At 46.8% G+C, this 24,692-nt stretch overlaps 2 protein-coding genes across 3 annotated transcripts in view; one reads left to right on the forward strand and one right to left on the reverse strand.

Annotated features, from left to right (window-relative positions):
• The window catches only part of LOC139175949 (asialoglycoprotein receptor 1-like), a 579,489-nt gene that overhangs the window by 45,939 nt on the left and 508,858 nt on the right, over window positions 1-24,692 (forward strand). The window lies entirely within an intron of this gene.
• SLC16A13 (solute carrier family 16 member 13) lies at window positions 177-14,473 on the reverse strand. Of its 2 annotated transcripts, none has more exons than XM_070726539.1 (5): window positions 14,380-14,473; window positions 13,166-13,381; window positions 12,234-12,377; window positions 10,996-11,760; window positions 177-2,055 (listed from the first exon to the last, which is right to left on the reverse strand). In XM_070726539.1, the coding sequence occupies exons 2-5, from the start codon at window positions 13,374-13,376 to the stop codon at window positions 1,820-1,822; spliced, it is 1,356 nt and encodes a 451-aa protein (XP_070582640.1). In that variant the 5' UTR covers window positions 13,377-13,381; window positions 14,380-14,473; the 3' UTR covers window positions 177-1,819. The 2 variants fall into 2 exon arrangements, with proteins under 2 accessions (XP_070582640.1, XP_070582641.1); XM_070726540.1 differs by having other exon boundaries at window positions 14,411-14,429.

Consider the following 24,692-nt stretch of genomic DNA (forward strand, 5'->3'; position numbering starts at 1 on the left):
ACACCTGCAATTTGCTTAACAAAACAAGAAAAGTCGTAAAATGGGGCAAAACTCACTCAACACTGTAAACTTGTGGTCATAAGTTGAGGACTGCTTGTCATCTGTTGTTTCCTGACCAATAAAACATCTATTGAACCAGAAACAGCTTTAAAATCACAACTCGTGCAAAACGTCACTCTGATTTTGCTTATCATTTTATTCCAGGTTTTTCAAAAAAGGTTAAATTAACAAAAATACTTGCAAACAATTCCCCCCCCCCCAGAGGTGATGTGTATCCCAAAGTCAGAGAGACAACACCGCATATAAATACTACAGCAGCAACCTCATCACATTTTAAGAGGGGTGGACTTCAATTCCCAGAATTCCCGCTATGTCAGTTATTAGGCTAGGCAGGCTTAGGGATTCTGGGAGTTCTGAACTTCACACCCCTCTTAAAACACGATGAGATTGAAAAAAACCGGACTAAAACAATATCATAATCACACCCAAATACACACCCCCTGTTGTTATGTAGGAATACTGGTTTGGGATTATAGGTAATCAAATACACCCAGATTTCCCTCTGCTGGGCACCAAGTGTCAGAACGTGGACCTCAATGCTACTGTTACTTTGCTAAGTCTTGGTGCAGAATTCGATTCCATGATCAGACATGGGTGGGAGATGGGGGGGAGGGATCCAATGGTCCCCTTGAGGACACACAAGAGATGGGGCGCATCTTGCACAAGTCCATAACTTGTGAGGAAGCCCCACGCAACCGCAGTGTGAGTCTCCAAATATCTGAGCATAATTAGCTAGCCCCAAGGAAGGACGAAGGAGACCAATGGGGGTGGGGGTCGGTGCAAAAGGTGGCTGTGAGGTTAAAAATAAAATAAAATAAAAACGGGAGCCCTGTTGTCTGTGTGGATTCATTCCCCACAGACGTCCTGGGTGGAGGTTGAACTTTCTGCTCTTGAGGAGAACGTCCAAGAATGACCACGGGAAGTCGTGAAAGGGGATTTCTGCAAGGGAGGGGGGGGGAGAGAAATTCTACAACGGAATTTGCAAATGAATTCCTGCAAGGAAACTTGTTCAAGCAGGGAATATTTTTTGGGGGGGAGGAGTGTGTCCCCCACGGCTGAGAATGACAAGACCCAGGGTTACTGAGGTTACAGGTTTCGGCTGAGAGATTCGGACACCCCGGCTGGGTTTTAACCTCTCCAATCCCGGGGACTCTGCCCGCATTTGGGCAAGGCAGTTTTTTGGGGTGGCGGGGAGTGGGGGCAAACCTCCAACCGTCAAGGGCCCCAGTGCAATCCCCCCACAAGTCAATCAAAGGAAGATGCCTTTGGAACAGGATCCCTGGAGAGAAAGCTGGTAGCAAGACAAGGGGCATCCCATCTCAGGGCTGTGGAAGAGGGGCTTTGGAGTCCATCGGGACTGGCATCACGAGTCGGCACCCACAGGGTTGCCCCGTTGAAGAGAGGGCATCGGCTTCTGCCTTCCGGGTTCAAAAACCTGCTCTTTTGCAGGTAGAAAGGTTTAAGGCAGGAGATTCCAACCTTGGCCCCTTTAAGGTTTATGGGCTTCAACTCTCAGGTTTCCCCAGCCAGCAGAGAATTCTGGGAGTTGAAGTCCACCAGCCTTAAAGTAGCCACACTTGGAGATCCCTGGTTTAAGGCACCGGCAGGTAAATCTGTAGTAACACTTGGCTTTAGGTAGCTGCGACAAATAACCCATCATTTTGGCATGTGCATTTACACAATCACACACACGTTCAGGTCTACAAAGTCCACCATCTCAGCTTCGAATCCACATCCACCTTTGGACTCCTGCAGCCACTCAGCTCTTCATGGGGGCCTGCGGGCACTTTTTGGGAGAGAGGTCTGCGGGAGCCACCGAGGTCAAGCCACTGTCATCGCCGGCCTCCCTGCCAAGCTGGGCCTCAGGCCAAGCCGCCTGGGTCAGGCAGGCGAAGAAGTTGGGCACGGTCATCAGGACGAGGCTACCGGCCAAGAGGAAGGAGCCGGCAACGAGGAAAGAGGCCGCGTAGTTGCCAGTGAGGTCTCGCAGCCAACCTGGAACAAAGAAGACAAACGTGAAGCCGCCCCAGAAGGTACCTCTTGGTGAACGGCGGTTGCTGGTTCAATCACCCATAGCTGCGGACCAAACAACCTAGACACTACATCTGTGGAATACTGCCTATCTGGAATACACCTGGAATTCTGCACATCTGGAATACCACATCCAGTTTTGGTCGCTACGTTCCAAAAAATATTGAGACTTTGGAAAAAGCGCAGAGAACGGGCATTGTTCTTACCGGACACTCCCCTTTTCCGTGTGTGTGCGTGGGGAGAATCTTAGGAATGGGTTCACTCTGCCTCCCTGCTCCTTAGACTGAATCTATCAAGTCTTTGCAGCCCTGCCTCTCGTCCCTACTTCCCTGGTTTTCAGTGTGATAATTGACCCAAATGATTTTATTTTTAATATGTTTGTGAGTGACATAGGGGAAGGTCTGGTAGGGAAGGTTTGCCTATTTGCCGATGACTCTAAAGTGTGCAATAGGGTTGATATTCCTGGAGGCGTCTGCAATATGGTAAATGATTTAGCTTTACTAGATAAATGGTCAAAGCAATGGAAACTGCAGTTTAATGTTTCCAAATGTAAAATAATGCACTTGGGGAAAAGGAATCCTCAATCTGAGTATTGTATTGGCAGTTCTGTGTTAGCAAAAACTTCAGAAGAGAAGGATTTAGGGGTAGTGATTTCTGACAGTCTCAAAATGGGTGAGCAGTGTGGTCGGGCAGTAGGAAAAGCAAGTAGGATGCTTGGCTGCATAGCTAGAGGTATATTATGATCCCGCTATATAGAATGCTGGTGAGACCACATTTGGAATACTGTGTCCAGTTCTGGAGACCTCACCTACAAAAAGATATTGACAAGATTGAATGGGTCCAAAGACGGGCTACAAGAATAGTGGAAGGTCTTAAGCATAAAACGTATCAGGAAAGACTTAATGAACTCAATCTGTCTAGTCTGGAGGACAGAAGGGAAAGTGGGGGCACGATCAGAACAATTAAATATGTTAAAGGGTTAAATAAGGTCCAGGAGGGAAGTGTTTTTAATAGGAAAGTGAAAACAAGAATAAGGGGACACAATCTGAAGTTAGTTGGGGGAAAGATCAAAAGCAACGTGAGAAAATATTACAGTATTTGGCTGAAAGAGTAGTAGATCATTGGAACAAACTTCCAGCAGACGTGGTTGGTAAATCCACAGGCACTGAATTTAAACATACCTGGGATAAACATATATCCATCCTAAGATAAAATACAGAAAGTAGTATAAGGGCAGACTAGATGGATCATGAGGTCTTTTTCTGCCATCAGTCTTCTATGTTTATATTGTGAGGCTTGAATTGACCACCCCTGGACTCAGGGCCAGACAGCTGCCAAGGTGAGGTTTTTGCGATGCTGGGATTCCCCTACTGGGATTCCCCTGCAGCATCACAAAAACACAGAAGTCCAGAGGTGGGGTTTCCCATGGAGGGGAGCCTCAGGGGAATCCCAGCAGCGCAAAAACGGGCGCTTCGGCTGGCAAAAGGGGTGAGTTTGGGGCTTGTATGCATTAATCGCTTTTCCATTGATTCCTATGGGAAACATTGTTTTGTCTTACAAACTTTTCACCTTAAGAACCTCAACCCAGAACCAATTAAGTTTGTAAGACAAGGTATCACTGTATCTTGAAAGATATAGAATAGAATTTTATTGGTCACGTATGATTGGACACACAAGGAATTTGCCTTGGTGCATATGCTCTCAGTGTACATAAGAGACGTTCGCCAAGAATCATAAGGCAGAACACTTAGTGGTTATCATAGGGTTCAAGTAAGCAATCAAACCACATTAAGAAACAGTCAATATAAATCTTAAGGATACAAGCAACAAAGTTAGAGTCATGCAGTGGAGAAGGGCGGTAGGAATTAAGAGAAGGTTACTAGTAGTGCAGACTTAGCAAATAGTTTGACAGTATTGAGGGAATTATTTGTTTGGCAGAGTGATAGCATTTGGGGGGAAACTGTTCTTGTGTCCAATTCTTCTAGTGGGCAGTGCTCTATGGCGTCATTTTGAGGGTAGGAGTTGAAAGTTTATGTCCAAGATGTGAGGGGAGTCCGTAAATATTTCCTTAGCCCTCTTTTTAACTCCTGCAGCATACAGATCCTCTATGGAAGGCAGGCTGGTAGCAATTGTTTTTTCTGCAGTGGAGGACGACCGGAGAGGAATTCATTGTAAATTAAATAAAAGAGGATTATCAGGACGAGGACTCGGCTTTCTGCTGGTGGGGAAGCCGAGGTCAGAACAGGAAGTTGTCCTCTTGATAGATGCTGACAGCCCACCTGAGTCCTCTTCATAGAGATGCTGACAGCCCACTTCTGCCCTAGTCTGACCGATGCCCTAGAGAGGAAAAGGCACAACTTGGATGTCAGGTGACCATTTACTCTCTAGGGCATCGGTCAGACTAGGGCAGAAGTCCGATAAAATCAGTCCTTGTGCCCTGGGAAATAAGGAGTTGACCTTGGGGAGGAAGAAAGGGCCCAGGTGCAGAATGTTGGGAAGGAAAACGCCTTGATCCTTCCTTATTGCTAACTCGGAGATGCGTTTGGCCAAGGTGATAGCCGTGAGAAAGGAGATCTTGCAGGTGAGGAAATGAAGGTTGGTGGAGTGTGATGTTTCAAAGTGTGCAGAAGAGAGAGGCTGGAGGACTGTAGGCAGTACCAGGTGGGATATTGGCATACCATCAGAGAATATAAGTTAATTGCACCTCTGTGCAAGGGAGTCCAGCTCCCCACAAGATAACAAAGTTGACAAGGCGGCCAACAAAAATGGTCATCTGTGCAAGGGAACTTCTGCAAGGGAATTGATGCAAGAGAAATTATACAACATAATTTGCAAATGAATTTCTGCGGGCAAACTTGTTCAAGGGAATTTCTGCAGGGAATATTTCAGAAGGGAGAATTAAGCCACAAACAATATGGGGAAGATTGTCCTCATGGCTGAAAGTGACAGGAAATGAGATGGCTGAGGCAGGTTTCGGCTAAGAGGTTTGGACACCACAGCTGGATTTTAATCTCTCCAAACCCAGGGACTCTACCCACATTTGGCCAAGAAGGGTTTTTTGGGGGGGGAGGGGGGTCTTGTCGAATATGGACCCCAATCCTCAAGGGCCCCAGTGCAATCCCCCCACAAAACAATCAAGGGAAGCCCCATTTGAAACAGGATTCCTACAGAAAAAGCTGGAAGCAAGACAAGGACATTCCATCCCAGGGCTGTGGAGGAGAGGCTTGGGAGTCCATTGGGACTAGTACCATGAGTCTGCACCCACAGGATTGCCCAGTTGGACAGAAAGCTGGCAAAATTTCAAAGGGTCCAGAAGACAGAGACTGGAGGACCATAGGCAGTTACCAGATGGGATACCGGCATAGCTTTCGAGAGTGTAAGTTAGTCGCGCCTCTGAGAAAGCGGAGCACAATAGGGTGCCACGTGAGAGACTTCAGTTCTCCACAAGATAACACAGTCGACAAGGCGGCCACTTGTCTGTGAATCGTCGTAGGTGATAGGCCCTTCTTTAGCCCAGCCAGGAGGAACTCCAGCAGTCGGGCCACCGATAACGAGAGGGGATCAACAGAGGCTTTGGAGCACCAGGTGCAGAAGGTTCTCCAGGTGTCACTGTACAACGTTTTGGTATATGGGCTATTAGAGGCTTGAATGGTCTGTATCACCCCGTCATCGTAGCCCTCCTGCTTCAGAGCCCACCGCTCCAGTTCCAAAATGTTAGTTGGATCCACTGTGGCTATGGGCTCTCCAAATCGGTTGAAGGGAGGACAGGCAAACTTCCACTTGCAGTTCACGTCTGTCTGCCTGTAAGGCGTAGGTGTTGGGTTCTCAAGGACGAGGCGATGGGCCTGGAAGCAAATTTGTCTGAGTTAACTATGCAATCTGCAGACAATTCTGACGCTGCAACCGGTTTGTTGGTGTCCTGGTGAGTGTGGAAGCCAGTGTCAGGCTCTGAGAATAGTGGAGTTTGGGTGGCCTTGGCTTTGTGGAGAAGTCTCTGAAATAAGGCAGGGTGGAAGAGGCTTGTTCATCATCAGGTAGCATGAACTCTTTGCCGATAGGCCCTTGCTCCTCATCATCCGAGAAAAAATCTGGGCTGAGTGGGGAAGAGGGAGGGGGGAACGGTCTTGTGATGTCTGGGGGATGTGGAGCCCCTTCTTCAGTCTCAGATAGCATTACCTCCTTATATTCCTCATTGTCTGAGAGGGAAACAGAGCTTTGTATGGAAGTGGCAGGCTGGGAGACTCTTGTGCCACCTGCGGTGTGTGAAGCCCCTCCTCTGTCCTCAGATCGCTCTACCTCTTTAGGTTCCTCGCCATTGGATAGGGATTCTAGGCTGCTGCTTGTGGAAGAGGCACGATGGAAGAATCTTGTCATGTCTACGGGGTCTGGAGCTCCTCCTTCATCCTCAGATAGCATCCCCTCTTTACGTTTCTTATCGCTGGAGAGGGATTCTGGGCTGCTTATGGAAGAGGCAGGCGAACGAGGCCTCTGAAGAACAGACGAGGCCCTTGGGTTGTCAGGGGCAGTAGACTGCCACTGGTGGAAGTTGTTGTCAAGGGACCGAGATAATGCCTGTAGATCTTGTAGGGTTTGGAGAAGGTTGCAACGAACAGCCTTTAAGAAGGAAAATTCTGCCTCCTGTATCTCCCTTGGGCTGTGTCCCGCCACTGAAGGAGTGAAGGTGACTTCTAGGGCGAGCTTGGCTCTCTTACGAGCCGGTGGACCCCAAGGCCTTTCCCATTGGACGAGGTTTGAAACCGTTGGAAGCAGTTGCCGGCCAAGTTGCTCTCTGCTGCCCCCTGGCGCCGGAGTTTGGGTAGCCACGCTAGGCGCCTGAAGGGCCTCAGTCGGAGGTTGTAACGGCTGAAAAGGGCGGGAACAGTCAGCCCCGCCCAGAGGGGAGGGGCTCTCCCGCCTGCCTCGCTCGGCCGCCGTTTCTGCCTTGGCGATTTCTCTGTCCAAGGCCTTTTGGCGCCTCCGCGCATCTTTCTCCTCAGTCTTAGGGGCCTTCCGGATTCGGGCCGCTGCTCTCGTAGTAGCCGCCCGAGGCTTGGGGGCTGGTAAATCCAGGCCTTCCCCACTCAACGTTTTCCTCACGGCAGTCTCCCGCCGCGAAACGCTCCATTTCCTTGACTGACTCCGTCGAGAGAGGTTGGGGGTGGGGTTGTCCTAAAATTACCGCTTTTGAAAGCTAGGAGTTGAGGGAAATGACGTCAGAAATAGGGGCGGTAGCAGACACGAGGGGCGGGGCTTCGCTGCGAAGGCTTGAGCGGGAAAACACAGTTAACTGTTTCCTTGGATTCTCCTCAGAAGACTCGGAGGAGAGCAACTGAGGGGATCAGAGAATAAAACAGAAAAAGAAACGGCTGCGAGAATTGGGTTTGGCCACTCTGGAGAAAAGGACTACGGGGGACATGAAAGCAGTAGTATTCCAGTATTTGAGGGGCTGCCACAAGAAAGAGGATTCAACCTATTTTCCAAGTACCAGAAGTCAAGACAAGAATCAATGGGTGGAAATTAATCAAGGAGAGAAACAACCTATAAATCAGGGGAAACTTCCTAACATGGAGGACAGTTTTCCAGTGGAACAGCTTGCCACCACAAGTTGTGCGTGCTCCATCATTGGAGGTTTTTAAGAAGAGACTACAGCCACTTGTCCAGAATGGTTTAGGATCCCCTGCTTGAACTCTAGAAAAGATGGAAGAAAAAGGAAGGAAGGAAAGAAAGAAAGAAAGGGAGAGAAGAAAGAAAGATGGAAGGAAGAAAAGAAAGGGAGGGGAAAAGACTAAGGAAGAAAGAAAAGGGAAGGAAGGAGAAGAGAAAGAGGAAGGAAGGGGGAAAACAAAGAAAAGAAGCAACTAACAGTGAAGATAATTAACCAGTGGAACAGCTTGCCACCAGAAGTTCTGTGAGCTCCAATGCTGCAGGTTTTCAATAAGAGACTGGATGGCTACTTGTCTGAGAGTTTATGGTTTCCTGCTTGAGAAATGGTTGGACTAGAAGACCTCCAAGGTCCTTTCCAACTCTTATTCTGTTATTCTATAATCGCCAATGAATTAACCAGTGGAACTGCTTGGTACCATTATTTGTGGCTGCTCTGGATATTTTTAAGAAGAGACTGGACAGTCACTTGTCTAAAATGGTATAGTCGGGGTCTCCTGCTTGAGCAGGTGGCTGGACTGGACCTCCAAGGTCACTTCCAGCTCTATTCTGACTCTTTATTGAGTCAGTCAGTCAGATTAACAAAGTTGGAAGGGATCTTGATCAACAGGGGATAGAGAAGGGATAGATTTTGGAATTTGAAGTCACGCAGAACCCAAAAAAGACATATCTCCCTAAAATGAGTCCAGTGAAGCTACAAGAGCATTGAAAAGAGTGACTTGGGGGGCTGTTTTCGGAGGGTGCAATGCCACTTAAATACACCCCAACTCCAGATGGGAAAATGCTTGTCTTTAGCAGCCAAAGGGGTTCAACTAAGTACATACAGTCCTTGGCTTATAACTATTTGTTTAGTGCCTGAAGTCAAAACAGCACTGAAAAAACTGCAGGCCATTTTTCACACTTATAATCATTACAGCCATCCCCATGACCAAACTTTGGATGCTTGCCAATCAATTCCCATTTATGATGTTCGCAGTGTCCCAGGGTGGGATGTCATGTGATCCTTATTTGGTGACTTTCTGACATTAGGGGAAACCAGATTCACTTAAGACCATGTAATTCACTTAACAATGGCAGCAGTTCATGTAACAAGCGTCGCCAGAAATGTTGTAAAATGGCAATGGGCTCGTTTCACTGACAGCATTGGAAATTTTGGGCCAAGTTGTAGTTGTTGTCATAACCACAACTTGTCTCCATATTTCTTACTCCCTGTTCTTTAATTTTGATAAATCCAGACCTTTTTTTTAAGCAGTCCAGCCTTAACCGAGCAAAGTCATAAAGAAACTTGGGTGTCTGCTTTGGCCTCAGGGAACCACAGATTACTACATGGCCCAGACCCAATTCTGAGTCCTTTCCGTGGCTGCTAATGTTCTCCAAGTAGGGCAAGGATCCAACTTGCAAATAGCAGAGCCAAGATCACCCAGACGTCTGCGTCCTTCCTCAAGATCACAAACCTCCAAGATATGTTCTCTCTGGCATCTCGGAAGCTTCTGGTCCTTCCGAGCTCTACACCTGGAGTAATTGTGAGGGGTTTTATCCCCAAAATACTCAGCAGAAGGATCATACAACATGGACTAAATCTTCTGGATCATTGTAATCCTCTAGAGAAGATCTGAGATACTTTAAACAATATTGCTGGCCTGGCCAGCTTTTGATGGACATAAAAGAGGAGAAGTGATGGTGCTTCCCCACCATAATAAAATAAAATAAATAATTTTTGTCTCTTCTCAAGAACCATTTTCCACTTACAAACCCAAGCTTCCGAAACTAACCGGAAAAAGCAGGGAGAAGCCTCCGGGGCCTCTAAGAATCTCCTGGGAGGAAACAGGGCCTCCACCCTTCCTGTGGTTTCCCCAATCGCACACATTATTTGCTTTTACATTGATTCCTATGAGAAATGGCTTCTTAAAAACCTTTCTACTTAAGAACCTAGTCATGGAACGAATTATGTTCGTAAGTAGAGGTACCACTGTATTGGAGGTAAGGACCTTGCCATCTCTGTTTCCCATGGGTCTGCACGACATCCAATACAACTTTGAAGAATCCCTCCACTGCTGTCGGAAAACAAATCACAATCCCACCAACTCAAAAGGATAAAAATCTGCTTTCTCCTTTGACCTGGATGATGATGATGATGATGATTATTATTATTATTTATTGAATTTGTATGCCGCCCTTCTCCGCAGACTCGGGGCGGCTAACCACAATGATTAAAAAATAGCATGTAACAATCCAATTAATAAAACAACTAAAAACCCTTATAGTAAAACCAAACACACACAAACATACCATGCATAACTTGTAATGGCCTAGGGGGAAAGAATATCTTAACTCCCCCATGCTTGGCGATAAAGATGGGTCTTGAGTAATTTGCGAAAGACAAGGAGGGTGGGGGCTGTTCTAATCTCTGGGGGGAGTTGATTCCAGATGGCCGGGGCCACCACAGAGAAGGCTCTTCCCCTGGGGCCTGCCAAACGACATTGTTTGGTCGACGGGACCCAGAGAAGGCCAACTCTGTGGGACCTTATCGGCCGCTGGGATTCGTGCAGTAGAAGGCGATTCCGGACGTATTCCGGACCAATGCCATATAGGGCTTTAAAGGTCATTACCAACACTTTGAATTGTGACCGGAAACTGATCGGCAGCCAATGCAGGCCACGGAGTGTTGTAGAATCTGGGAAGCCCCACGATGACTCTCGCGGCCGCATTCTGCATGATCTGAAGTTTCCGAACACTTCAAAGGTAGCCCCATGTAGAGAGCGTTGCAGTAATCGAACCTCGAGGTGATGAGGGCATGAGCGACTGTGAGCAATGACTCCCTGTCCAAATAGGGCCGCAACTGGTGCACCAGGCAAACCTGGGCAAACGCCCTCCTCACCACAGCCGAAAGATCATGTTCCAATGTCAGCTGTGGATCGAGGAGGATATCCAAGTTGCAAACCCTCTCTGAGGGGGTCAATAGTTCCCCCCCCCCAGGGTAATGGACGGACAGATGAAATTGTCCTTGGGAGGCAAGATCCACAGCCACTCCGTCTTATCAGGGTTGAGTTTGAGTTTGTTGACACCCATCCAGGCCCCAACAGCCTCCAGGCACCGGCACATCATTTTCACTGCTTCGTTGACTGGACATGGGGTAGAGATGTATAACTGGGTATACAAATCCAATAAATAATAATAATGCAATAATGCCTGCAGAAACCAGAAACACACATTCTGAAGCGCACCTACAATTGTATCACTTACCTGACAGCGGGGACCCCAAGAGCCCCCCAATGCTTTCGATCATCTGCAGCAGTCCCATAGCGCTGAAGATGTTCTTGATGCCCACAATCTCTGGAATGATGGAGAAGACCAAGGGTGTCAGGGCTCCCGAGAAGAATCCGTAGCTGAGGCTGATGGCCACAAGGAGCGGGTAGGTATGTCCCCAGGCAATCAGCAACAAGGAAATGCCCGTCAAGAAAGTCCAGGCCATCAACATATGGATCAACCGCAATGACCTGCAGCTGCCCAGCCAGCCGGAGAAAAGACGACCGCAAAGATCAGCTGCGGCCGTGACGGACATCAGAAAGGCAGCCTGATATTCGTCAAAGCCCAGTTCTCGTGCCCGGGCCACTAGGTGGACATAAGGGATAAAATAGCCTGTGTTGACCAGAGTGATGGCCATCACAAACCGCATGAACGGGCAATGGGAAAGCAGGTGTATGCCGAAGAGATTGGAGACCATCTTCCAGCTCGATCCTGTCAGGTTTCCATCAGACAAGTCATCTTTCAGGGTCAAGGGCCGGATCAGGGCGCCGCAGACCACAAGGTTGAAGGTCATGCCGGCCACAATCATCAGGGCCCCCTGCCAGGCATAAGAGTCCACCAGGAATTGGAAGAAAGGCGAGAAAGCGAAGGAGGAGATGCCCACACCGGAGAGGGCCAAACTGGTAGCCAGGGTCCGGCGACTGTTGAAGTAGCGAGTCAAGGAGGCCAGAGATGGCGTGAAGACCAAGGCCCAGCCGAAGCCTGCAACAAAATCAGAGGCTGCCACCAATTTCCCTGTTGAGCTAAAACTTTGCTGAAGTCTTCTACAGCACAGTTTCTCAATTGAAGGGGTAGACTTCAACTCCCAGAATTCCCCAGCAGGCATGCTTTAAGAAAAGTGGATTTTCATTCCCAGAATTCCCCAGCCAGCATGATTTAAGATGGGTGGACTTCAATTTCCAGAATTCCCCAAATAGCCATGGCTTTGTTTTTTTTTTTTCCTCTTATCCTTTAGAATGGAGAGATCGCATAGGAAGGGATTATAAGAGAGTAAGCAGGCCACAATAGGTGTACCTATCAAAAGGAATATGCTGATGTCAGGGAATTATGGAGGTTGAAGTCTATCTGTCTTAATGCTACCAAGCTTAAGAAACAGCGGTTTGAAAGTGAAAGGGCATTACTTAGAGACACTGTCTCTGCAAAATAATTTGTGATTGGCATTTCTGACAACTTACCTGAAAGGAGGCCAATGCTGAGGTATAAATGCACCAATCGGGTAGCAAACGATGCCAACAGGAGACCCAGGCCAGAGAGAAACCCACCAACCATAATCACGGGCCGAGCCCCATAATGGGCGCTCAGGGCAGTTCCCACTGGACCTGAAAAGAAGGATAAACCTGGTTATATTACCTGCTTACCCAGTCCATTTCCCCTTTGATGAAGCAACCGCAGCTGGTCCTCAATGTCCAATCATTAATTTAGTGGCTGTTGTAAGATACAACAACATTGAAAAAGCGAATTACGGCCGTTTTGCACACTAATGTGGTCACATGATTAAAATGCAGACGCTTGGTATCTGCCTCATTCTTATGACCGTTGCGGTGATGATCTTGGGGTCAGGTGACTTTCTTACGAGCAAAAACAATGTGGAAACTCCGGATTTGCTTAACTACAAGGTTCACTTAACAATGGTCACTTAGCAACCACTGTGCTTAGCAATGGAAATGGTAGTCATAAGTTGAGGACTATAGGTATACCAAAGCTGCCCTCGGTCCTTATACTGATACATATTCACGGCCCTGTAGTTTCTCAAGCTTAGCAACTTGGGTGGACTTCAACTCCCAGAATTCCACAGCCTGAGACGGAGAAATTTTATTGAGACTATTTGCTAAGTCTGAAGCTGGAAGTCCATCCACCTTAAACTCGCTAAGAAGCATTGTCCCGGAGGCCCAGGATCTCCAGCTCCAACTCCAGCTGGCAACTCTTAAGACTTGTGGACTTCAATTCCCAGAATTCCCTATCCTGAGACTGAGAAGCACGCAGAATTCTAGGAGTTGAAGTACACAAGACTTCAAGTTGCCACGTTTGGAGATCCCCTTGGTAGACAAACAGCTGTTGGTGTCCTCCCCCCCTCTGTAATCCCCCTCCCTCCCCCCGCCAAACTCACTAGCAAACTGCTGCACGGCGATCCCAATGGAAGTGATCCAGGAGATCCGACCGGACAATTCTTGGAAATCAGCCACAAACTTCACGAAGAAAACGCCAAAGGAGCGCAGGACGCCGAAGACCAAGGCAGACTGGAGGAAGGCAGCCAGGACCACCACCCAGCCCCAGCCCCCATCCGGGGGGGCTGGGGCAACGGCTCTCCTGACCAGCATGGATCCTTGAGGGGAGGGGGACAAGAAGAAATGGGGGGGGGGGATGACAGAAAATTGGGTTTGAATCCTAAAGCGATAGAAGGGTTTGTCTGAATCTTTTTTTTTCTTTCTCTTTCTTTTTCTCTCCTTCCTGTTTCCTTCCTTATCTCCTTTTTTCTTTCTCTTTCTTTTCCTTCCTTCTTTCATTTTCTCTTCCTCTCTCCCCCTCACTCCCTGCTCAGCCCCCCCTGCCGTTCACATTTGGTTCTTTTAGTTTTGTGCAGAATGGGTCAAAAAAGTCAAAATGGTGGCCAGGTGCTGCCCCTCGACCCCCATGTGTCACAAAACAGGCAGAGCATTGGCAATTGAGACTCCATCGCCTCTTTTGACCCCAACCCTGCAGGAGAAGCCCATTAACCTGGTTAGGAGGTTTCCAGGTTTGCTTTGAACCCCTTTCCAAGCGAAAACGTGGGGCCAGAGTTGCAAAGGCCCCTTACTCCTACGTAGCAACCTTCTTCCTTAAGATGTTACCATTTGGGCAAGGGGCATTTTTTAAAGATTTGGCACCGGCCTCTATTTTGGGGGGTTCACTTCTCCCCCCTCCCGGAAAGAATGAAAATGCAGTAGGGGGAGGACTTGGGCCAGCCTCTTTCCCAGCAAGGGGGCCTCTGAGGACGAGCAAAGTGCTGCAAAGTATCGCCCCTCCATCTCTCTCTTTCTCCACCGTAGCACTTACAACCCCGAAGCCACGGTTTTGCGTTTTGCAAGCAGGTTAGACCGGAGGAGGGGAATTGGGGCGGGGGGAATGAGAAAAAGCACCCCCCCCTTCGGTCCTTTCAGCCTGGGGAGGGATCCAGGGAGATCCTAAGACGCCCCCTCCCTTCTGAGCATCCTCGAAAGCAACCCCCCCCTCCAACAAAATGGACCATCTCTTCCCCCCGCCCCCCAAAAAACACACAGCAGGTGCAGTATTCTGTGCCCAACACTTGTGTCCTCGCCTCCCACCCTCCAGCCCTTTTCTTACTGTTTGGGGGGGCGGCGGGACACACACCAACCTGTCGCCCCCCTCTGCAGCGGCAGCGGGTTTTAGGAAAGAAGCGGCGGCTACAATGTTGCCGGAGCCCGAGGAGGCGGGGCCTGGGCCAGAAGCCACGCCCACTGCCTCCCATTCATCGCGGTCCAAGGAGGCTTTCCTTATCGCGGGGGAGAGGAGGGAGGGAGGCGGTGAGAGCGGCGCAGTCGCACTGAGGACCTGCCGGGCTGGGGATGGGGTCACCTTTGATGGACCTGCCTGCCCTCCTCCAAATGTGACTCTTTTCCTCCCTTCCTGCCCCCTTTTCTTCCTCCCTTCCTGTCTCGTTCCTTCCTTGCTTGCTTCCTCTCGCTCTATTTCTTTTATTTTTTTCTTTATGCTTTGTCCAATATACAACACATATGGGAGAGAATAGACATAAGCCCTTACTGGCCTCTTAGGAACCTGGAGAGGTCAATCATGGAGAGTCTAAGGGAGAAGTGTTGGGGGCTGGGGGCTGACACTATTGAGTCCGGTAATGAGAAATGAATTATTTCTTTTCCTTCTTCTTTCTTCCCATCCTCCCTTCTTTCCTCTTCCTTCCTTCCTCTATCCTCACTTCCTTTTTGCCTTCTTGCCCCCTTCCACCTACCTACCTACCTATCTATCATATCCCTTTTCTGTCTATCATCTCTCTCTCCATCCATCCGTCCATCCATCATCTGTCTATTATCTTTCTGTCTCTCCACCATCCACATATGTATGTATGTATATCAGTCTCTCTGTCTATCTATCGATCATATATCTCTTTCTCTCTCTCCATCCATCCATCCATCCATCCATCATCTTATTAACTTTTTGTCTATCCATCATCCATGTGAATGTATGTATATACTGTATGTGTATATGTATATATGTGTGTATATATATGTGTGTGTGTGTGTGTGTGTGTGTGTATATATATGTGTGTATATATACACATTCGACACAAAAATATGTAACCCTAGCCTGGTGCAAAGCTGAAGGGATTGGATACTGTAGCCTAGAGGATAATTCTCTACCTTACAAGGCAAAGGTTTCAGGTTCAAGTCCCAGTGGGTATGGCTAGCTGATGAGACCATTCACCATCATCAGGCTGAAGTTTCCAAGCTTCGTGTTGTTGTAAAATGGAATGTTTGCAACTGTCATTTCTTCCTAGTATATAGTGTGGGGGTGGAGATTTGGTTTCAATGTAGCAAATATTTTACAACAACACGAAGCTTGGAAACTTCAGCCTCATGATGGTGAATGTGATTTCGCCGAAACGTCGCATAAACATGCAAAATATTACACAGGGCAAAACCCGAACTCAGAACAATCTACATACATATACCCGTGAAAATTTACGAATATATATATAGCTTAAACATGTGACATATATATATATGACGGTCTTGGCATATTTGGGTTTCTTCCCGTGTAGGATTTGGAAATTTCTGGCGACGTTTCGACGAGGTCCTACTCGTCATCTTCAGGCTGGTGCTTCTGTCCTTGTTCTAGGGCGAACACAGCGAGACCTGAGCTGCCTTTCTTGCTGTGTTCGCCCTAGAACAAGGACAGAAGCACCAACCTGAAGATAACGAGTAGGACCTCGTCGAAACGTCGCCAGAAATTACTAAATCCTACACGGGAAGAAACCCGAATATGCCAAGACCGTCATAATGTCTGCCTGTCTGTCTGCCTGCCTGCCTGTCTATCATCCATCCACCCATCCATGTTCTTCTCTGTCCATCTCACCTACGTGACTCTGGAGAGATCATTCCCCAACATAATAAAACAATATCAACACAGTTGTAAAAACAGCATTAAGCCCAAAGTTCAAAGTTTAAACCCAGACCAGGATTCCTTCCAAGTCAGCCCTCTCAGAGGCAGGAAGGGAAGCGCCGGCCGGCTCTTTTTCTCTCCCGGACTTTCACCTGCTGCCTTGACCCCTAACATCCCCACCTGACCCCAGAGTGGGTCACTGAGTCCAAGAGGCCTTCCTGGGGTGGGTTAGAATCTGTGGCTGGTGGGGGAATTCTGGGAATTGAAATCCCCCTTTTAATTTGGCTCAGTTGAGATACTGGGCGGCTCTGTAGCACACTGGTGTTCAACCTTTTTTACATTTACAGAATCCTGGGGCACACCACCAACCACAATGACACTCTAAGACACTCTCCTCTCTTTTTCCATCCCCGTCTCCTCCCCTCCCATGTGTGTGTGTGTGTGTGTGTGTGTGTGTGTGTACAGACTCTTGAACCATTTCCCAAAACAGGTGAGGGCTGGGGGGGGGGTTCTCTCTTATTCTTTGGGTGTTTTTTATCATATGCTTTAAATCAAGAGTCACTTCTCTCTCTCTTTTGTTTATCTCTCTTTCCTCTCATTCTCTGCCTCAATCATTTTCTCATTTCTCTTTTTTCTCCCCTTTTTTCTCTCATTTCTCTCTCTCCATTCCTCTCTCTCTTTTTCTCCCTTCTCTCTTGCTTTCTTTCTCTCTCTTGCTTTCTTTTTTTTCTTTTTCTCTCTCTCTTTCTCTCTCCCCCTCTCTTTTTTCTCTCTCTCTCTTGCTCTCTCTCTTTCTTTCTCTTTCTTTCTCTCCCTCTCTTTCTCTCTCGTGCACCACACCAGCAACAGCGGCATCGGGCAGTAATCACAGCTGGCAGCAGGACGGTCAGTTGCGAGCAGGAGCTCCAGGGCGGAGGCATCGCCGGCCTTGGCTGGACATGTTGCTGGATGCCATACATGCTGGCGCTGCACTGGGCATGGGCATAGGGCTGGCACCTCCATCCTGGCCCAGCCAGCGGGCCAGTGCCAGCCCTGCAGCACCAGCATGTACAGCATCCAGCAACACGTCCAGCCGCCGTCATCGGGGCCTCCACCCTGGAGCTCCTGCTCGCAACTGACCGCCCTGCCGCCAGCCAGCAGTTACTACCCGATGCCACTGTTGCTGGCGTGGCACAATGGTTGAAAAACACTGCTGTAGCAGTTTATTTCTAATATACAACAACAACAAAAGTTGGAAGGGACCTTGGAGGTCTTCTAGTCTAACCCCCTGCTTAAGCAGGAAACCTTACACTACTTCAGACAGATGGTTATCCAACATCTTCTTAAAAATATTTCCAGTGTTGGAGCATACACAACTTCAGGAGGCAACTTCTGTTCCACTGATCAACCGTTCTGACTGTCAGGAAATTTCTCCTTTGTTCTAAGTTGCTTCTCTCCTTGTTTAGTTTCCACCCATTGCTTCTTGTTCTACCCTCAGGGGCTTTGGAGAATAGCTTGACTCCTTCTTCTTTGTGGCAACCCCTGAGATATTGGAAGGCTGCTATCCTGTCTCCCCTGGTCCTTCTTTTCATTAAACGAGCCATGCCCAGTTCCTGCAATTCCGTTCTTCATAGGTTTTAGACTCCAGTCTCCCAATCCTCTTTGTCGCTCTTTGAACTCTTTCCAGAGTCCAGATTTGATTTTATTCACCGGTTTCCCATTCAATCCATTCCATTCAATTTCGCCAGACCCATCCTCGAATACAGCTCATCCGTTTGGAACCCATATCGCATCTCAGACATCAACACCCTTGAAAATGTCCAAAGATACTTCACCAGAAGAGCCCTTCACTCCTCCACTCGAAATAGAAGACCCTACGAGACTAGACTTTCAATCCTGGGCCTAGAAAGCTTAGAACTAAGACGCCTTAAACAAGATCTAAGTATTGGCCACAAGATCATATGCTGCAACGTCCTGCCTGTCGGCGACTACTTCAGCTTCAACCACAACAACACAAGAGCACACAACAGATTTAAACTTAATATTAACCGCTCCAAACTTGACTGTAAAAAAATATGACCTTAGTAATCGAGTTGTCGAAGCATGGAACTCATTACCGGACTCCATAGTGTCATCCCCAAACCCCCAACACTTTACCCTTAGATTATCTACGGTTGACCTCTCCAGATTCCTAAGAGGTCAGTAAGGGGTGAGTACAAGTGCACTAGAGTGCCTTCTGTCCCCTGTCCTATTGCTCTCCTATATCTCCTATACCTTTCTTCTATTCCTATATCTCTTCTTCTATTCTTTCATTGATATGTTCTATTACTATATCTTCTTTTCTATTATTTCTCAGATATATTTTACTATTGAGTATCTCCTCTATAACCTTCATCATGTATTTTACTATGTGTATATAAATAAATAAATAAATAAATAAATAAATAAATAAATAAATAAATAAATAAATAAATAGATAGATAGATAGATAGATAGATAGATAGATAGATAGATAGATAGATAGATAAATAAATAAATAAATAAATAAATAAATAAATAAATAAATAAATAAATAAATAAATAAATAAATAAATAAATAAATAAATAAATAAATAAGCAGCTGGAGGAGGGAGAGAAAAATGGGTTTGTGGGATTCCTGGTGCCCTTTGCTCCTGGATTCATTTACTGGTATTTATTTACGTGGATTTTTAAAACGCCACATTCCACACCAATTTGAAATGTCTGGCACCAGGAGTAAATCAATCACCAGCTTGGTAACTTTTTGTCCCAGTCGGTTTGGGGAGTGTGGGAAAAAGCAGGATGGGCCGGAGAATTCTGGAAGTTGAAATCCTTGCAACTTAAAAAGCTCTCCGTGTTGCAACCCCCCCCCCCATATCCAGGGAATTAGATTGTAATTTTGTTGGGGTGGGGGCTTCAGCTTGCAAACTATACAACAGAATCCCCTACGCAACTAGACTTACAATCCTAGGCTTAGAAACCTTAGAACTATGTCGCCTCCAACACGACCTAAGCACAGCCCATAAAATCATCTGCTACAACGTCCTTCCTGTCAACGACTACTTCAGCTTCAACCACAACAACGCACGAGCACGCAACAGATACAAACTCAAAGTAAATCGTTCCAAACCCGACTGCAGAAAATACGACATTAGTAACCGAGTAGTTGATACCTAGAATTTACTACCTGACTCTGTAGTATCATCACCAAACCCCACAAATTTACCCTTAGACTCTCCACCCGAATCCTAAGAGGCCAGTAAGGGGCGTGCATAAGTGCAACAGCGGACCTCCCGTCCCCTGTCCTAATGTTTCTCTTTTACTAGTATCGTGTATATAAACATTGCTATTTCTTTGTACACCACCAATGCCTACAAATAAAAATAAATAAATAAATAAATAAATAAAAATTTAAAAAATGTGCAAACAGCAGTTGTGAACAGCAGAGGAAATACACACTTATTTTTTTTCTTGCCCCGTATTTATTTATTTATTTATTTATTTATTTATTTATTTATTTATTCATTCATTCATTCATTCATTCATTCATTTAATGGCTTTATTTTATTTATGGTTTTATTTTATTTTAATTTCATTTTATTCTAGTTATTTATTTATTCTATTTTATTTATTTATTTATTTACTTCTTTATTTATTTATTTTATTTATGTGTTTTAACTTTTTAGTTATGTAATGTGCGAAGCGATGTAATTTTATTAGTTTGTTTCATCCGTCTCCTTTCAAAGGGCTGCCAATGTCCAATATACATTGCGTAAACATGACAAGATAAATAAATACAGACAACTACAGAATTCTGTATTTACGCCCACATCTATCACATGTCACTATTTTCATTTGTCTGAAATGGCATGGGGGTCTCCTGTTCAATCTGGAGGGGGGGCTGGGCTAGAAGACCTCCAAGGTCCCCCTTTCCTGCCTCGGTAGCTCCGTTTGCTCTGTTAAATCAGCTCAGCTAAGCGCTCATTTCTGTCCATGCTGTCCCACGCCACGGGGCCAGGACAGGATAGCACCCCTCCCCCTCGGGAAGCCTTAGAGATCAGGGGAAAGATCTGTAGATTCAACCCACCCCCCATTGACCGGGGAGGGAGCCACTTAGGGGGGAAAGGTGAGAGACCCCGAGGTGCTTCGTCAGGAGGGTCCGGCTGGGAGAACGAGGAGTGGGACGCTGGTTAAACATTGCCTGGAAGCAGATATCAGCAAATTCCAAACTGGGGGGGTGAGGGGTCAAGTGTGTGTGTGCATGAGAGAGAGAGAGATGACTGTGCAATTTGCAGCAGGTGGGGGTTTCAACCAGGCAGGAGTTCCATTTACCGTCCGCTACCAATTCTCTGGAATTATCGCGCCCAGTAGGCGTGCGTGCGCCCATCGGCGCAAGATTTGGCTTCTGCTCATGCACAGCAAGCAGGATCTCGCACGAAGATGCTCTCGCATGGGAGCTTTCACCGATTTTGCCAACTTTCGCCAACTTTGCTTCTGCGCAGGCGGGAATAAAATAACTTCCGAAAATTGGTGAAATTGATTTCACTTGCTGCACATGCGCGGAAGCCAAATCTCACACATGCACGCACACTTCGCGCATCTCAATTTCCGCCACCAGAACCCCGAATCCCAGCCATCCTGGCTGCAACCCATTCCTGGTTGCCAGTGGAAGGGCTGCAAAAATTTTTACTACCACACTGTGGACGTGGCTTATTTTGTAGGTGTGGTTTGCCAGCCATGTGACCAGGTGGGAGTGGCTTGATGATCATGTGACCAGGGGTGGCTTAAAGATGGCCAACGTGTCATAATCCGCCGCTACATCACGCAGTCCTAGGTGCTTGGGAAGCGCCCGACTGGGGATGAAATACGAAATCCAGCATGGTGATCTCGTTTGCTGTGTTGTAGTGACATAATAATAATAATAATAATAATAATAATAATAATAATAATAATAATAATAATAATAATAATAATAATAATAATATTGTTTGTACATATTAATCATCTTTCAACTTTCAGCTTCCACCTCTATAATCTAACCATCGATAAAACAAATCCCGCATTAAAAAATATTCTGTATCTGCCTTTCCCTTTATCTTTAGTATTAACCTGTCCATTTCTGCACGCTCTACTATTTTTTAAATTATATTTTCCCTTGTAGGCGTTTTCCATTGCTGTGCAAATACTATTTCTCGCTGCTATCAAAACACACAATATTAAATATACATTCCCTTTTGTTGTGATTCCGCCTGAGGCTCCTCAGGGACCGGCTGGATCTCTGCCGGATCCATGCCCAGAGGAGGAGGACAGTGAACAGGAGGGGGAGGACCAGGCAGACGGGGGAGAGGAACGTCAGGAAGAGGAGGAGGGAGAGCAGCCTGAGACCCTCGGGGGGGGGGCTCTCCCCAGCTAGTAGCCTGGATTCATTGGATGAAGACGCACAGGCTATAATAGACATGAGGCAGCGACGTGCAGCTCAAAGAAGGGGCCAATTAGAACAGTATTTCCATCCCTGAATTGGCAACAGCTGGGTTTGGGTGTGGTTCTCCTCAGCAGGGTTGAAAAGGCAGGCCCGCCCTTACAGTCTTGTGGAGAGTTATCAACTGGGAGTCCTGTGACCTTGCTTCGATCCTCGGCGTCTCTGATCTTGGCTTGTGGCCTAGAAGTCTGAAAGACTTGGGGGAGGCGTGGGTTTTATTATCTCCAGCATTGTTTTTGCCAGCAAGAATCCTGTTTTATTGCCTGGCCTTCGTGAAACCTCTGTGAAGCTTCATCGTGTTCCTGTCTGTAAGAACAGTTTTTGTTACCTGTGTTTGCTTTCCAGTATATAAACTGCCTTTGCTTTTTACCAGTGTGTCTGGCTACTCTTTTTGGTTGGGGTTGGCGTCTGGGGGGTCCCAGACAGAACACCTTTATCATATTTTTCTGGTAATATCCCTAACGGAAATATTTCTGGATTGAAATCTGTATGATTTTTTATTATTATTTTTGCTCTTCCTTTCTCTCCTGTCTGCATCCTTTTTTAGTCCCTTTTTTGGCAAGAAGTGAATCGCTTTGATTCCGTTAAAAATATCTTCTCCGGAAGAGAATCGGCAAGAGCTCAGCCGCCGAGTGAAGAAAGAGGCCGTTGGCTGCTTCCCGCCTGAATTTTGTGGTCTCTGTGATCCAAAATAGGGACATTTGTACAGGGAGTCCTCAACTTACGCCCCAAGTGAAATATTTGTCCATAAGCGAATTTTTTACATTTTACAAACTCTTCTTGCCACGATGGTTAAGTAAATCACTTGCCATTATTAAGTAAGTCTCGTGGTCATTAAATGAATTCAGCTTCCCTGTTCAGTTTGCTCGTCAGAATGTCGCAAAAAGAGGTCACTTGAACCCGGGACACTGTGACCTTAAAAACTCATAAATGCTCATAAATATGAGCCAGTTGCCAAGCATTTGAATTCTAATCTCGTGACCACAGGGAGGCACCAATGGTCGTTAAGTGTGAAAAATACTCAAAAGTGACTTCTTTTTCAGCGCCATTCTAACATTGAACTATTAAGTCAACTATAACCGGATGGATAATGTCATGCCTTAATTTGGCCACAAGATGGCGCTTTATGGCCGAGGTAGCCTCCTGCTGTTGGGAAACTGGTATAATATATATATAACTGATAAAAGGGGCGTGCATAAGTGCACTAGCCTGCCTTGTGTCCCCTGTCCAATTGTCTCTCCTTATCTCATATCTCATATATCTTTTCTTCCTTCATATATCTTCTCCTCTATTTTTATATCTTCTCTTTATATACAGTATAATGCTTCATGTCTATTCTCTTCAATATGTATTGTGTATTGGACAAAATAAATAAATAAATGAATGAATGAATGAATAAATAAATAATCATTTTTTCTTTTCTTGACTCCTCACGATGGTTACGACTACAACTCCCATCCCTACCTAGGCTGATGAGATGTGGGATGATGGGGAAGCCATTCTGCACATCTGGAAGACCCCACACCCGCTCTGCATGAGGAGGGGCGGTGTCCCAGATGTTGGGAGAGACGTCTGTGGCTACGACGGTCAGAAAAGTCAAAATAGAAGATTGAATTGAATGACACCCATTCACTTAAGCACGATTGTTCCATGTTACGACGGTCTTGCGAAAAGGGACCTATGGCTGTTTTCCACACTTATGACCGCAGCGTCCCCTGTGGTCACACGATCCAACTTGCCACCCGTGTTAAGTGAACTTGCCACACACGTCCGCTTGCCACCGCGGTCGTTAAGCTAGTAATCCCAGTCGCTAAGTGAATCCGGCTCCTTCATTAAGTTTGAAGGTTGCAAACAAGGATCACTTGACAGGCACCGCGACCATCATAAATAAAAATAGTTTGCCAAGCGTCTGAATTTGGCTCAGGTGACCCAGGGAAAGCTCAGTTGCGACTGTGATTAAGTGTCAAAAATGGTCATCGGTCCCCTTTCTTTAGTGCTGTTGCAAATTCAGTCTTTTGGTCATAGAAACCTAGAAGACTGACGGCAGAAAAAGACCCTCCTGGTCCATCTAGTCTGCCCTTATACTATTTCCTGTATTTTATCTTAGGATGGATCTATGTTTATCCCAGGCATGTTTACATTCAGTTACTGTGGATTTACCAACCATGTCTGCTGGAAGTTTGTTCCAAGCATCTACGACTCTTTCAGTCAAATCATGTTTTCTCACGTTGCTTCTGATCTTTCCCCCAACTGCCTCCCAAGGACAATTCCATCTGTCCGTCCATCACCCTGGTGGGGGGGGGGAACTACTGACCCCCTCAGAGAGGGTCCGCAACTTGGGCATCCTCCTCGATCCACAGCTGACATTGGAACATCATTTTTCGGCTGTGGTGAGGAGGGCGTTTGCCCAGGTTCGCCTGGTGCACCTAGAAGACTTCTGCACATGCGCAGAAGCAAAAAATAGCTGAACATCGCCCAAAATCTCACGCACCCACACATCCTCTCGTGAGATTTTGTTTCCTGCTCATGCGCAAAAGCCAAATCCCGCTCCGATGCGCATGCCTGCCTGCCAATCAGTGATGGGCTGCCAGCCACCGGCACTCACAGTGCGCTCCGTGTGCGCTTGCACAAGATTCGGCTGCTGTTCATGCACAATGACCGAAATGTCACATGAGCATTTTTGCGCGTGTGGGATTTGGGCTATTTTCTCCTTTTTTTCCCTTTTGCACATGTGCGGAAGCAAAGATAGAGTCAAAAACCACCCAAATCTTGTGCATGTGAACATCCTTGTGCGATATTTCGGCAATTTTTGCTATTTTTGGCTTTGACACAAAAATGTCAAAAATTGGCCAAATCTCGCTATTTATTTGGGGGCAAAGGGATCCCCAGCTGAAAACAACCTCCCCGGTAACGTATTTGCTGTGGGGTGTATCCAGGGGTGGGCTGCTGCCTGGATGGGGGGGGGGAAACGCAGTGGGGTAGCAAAAATGGAGCCCCACCCCAGAGCACCCAACAATGTTGTTTGGCGGGACCCAGGGGAAGAGCC

Source organism: Erythrolamprus reginae, chromosome Z, assembly GCF_031021105.1.
Source record: "Erythrolamprus reginae isolate rEryReg1 chromosome Z, rEryReg1.hap1, whole genome shotgun sequence".
In the NCBI taxonomy this organism is placed as follows: Eukaryota; Metazoa; Chordata; class Lepidosauria; order Squamata; family Dipsadidae; genus Erythrolamprus; species Erythrolamprus reginae.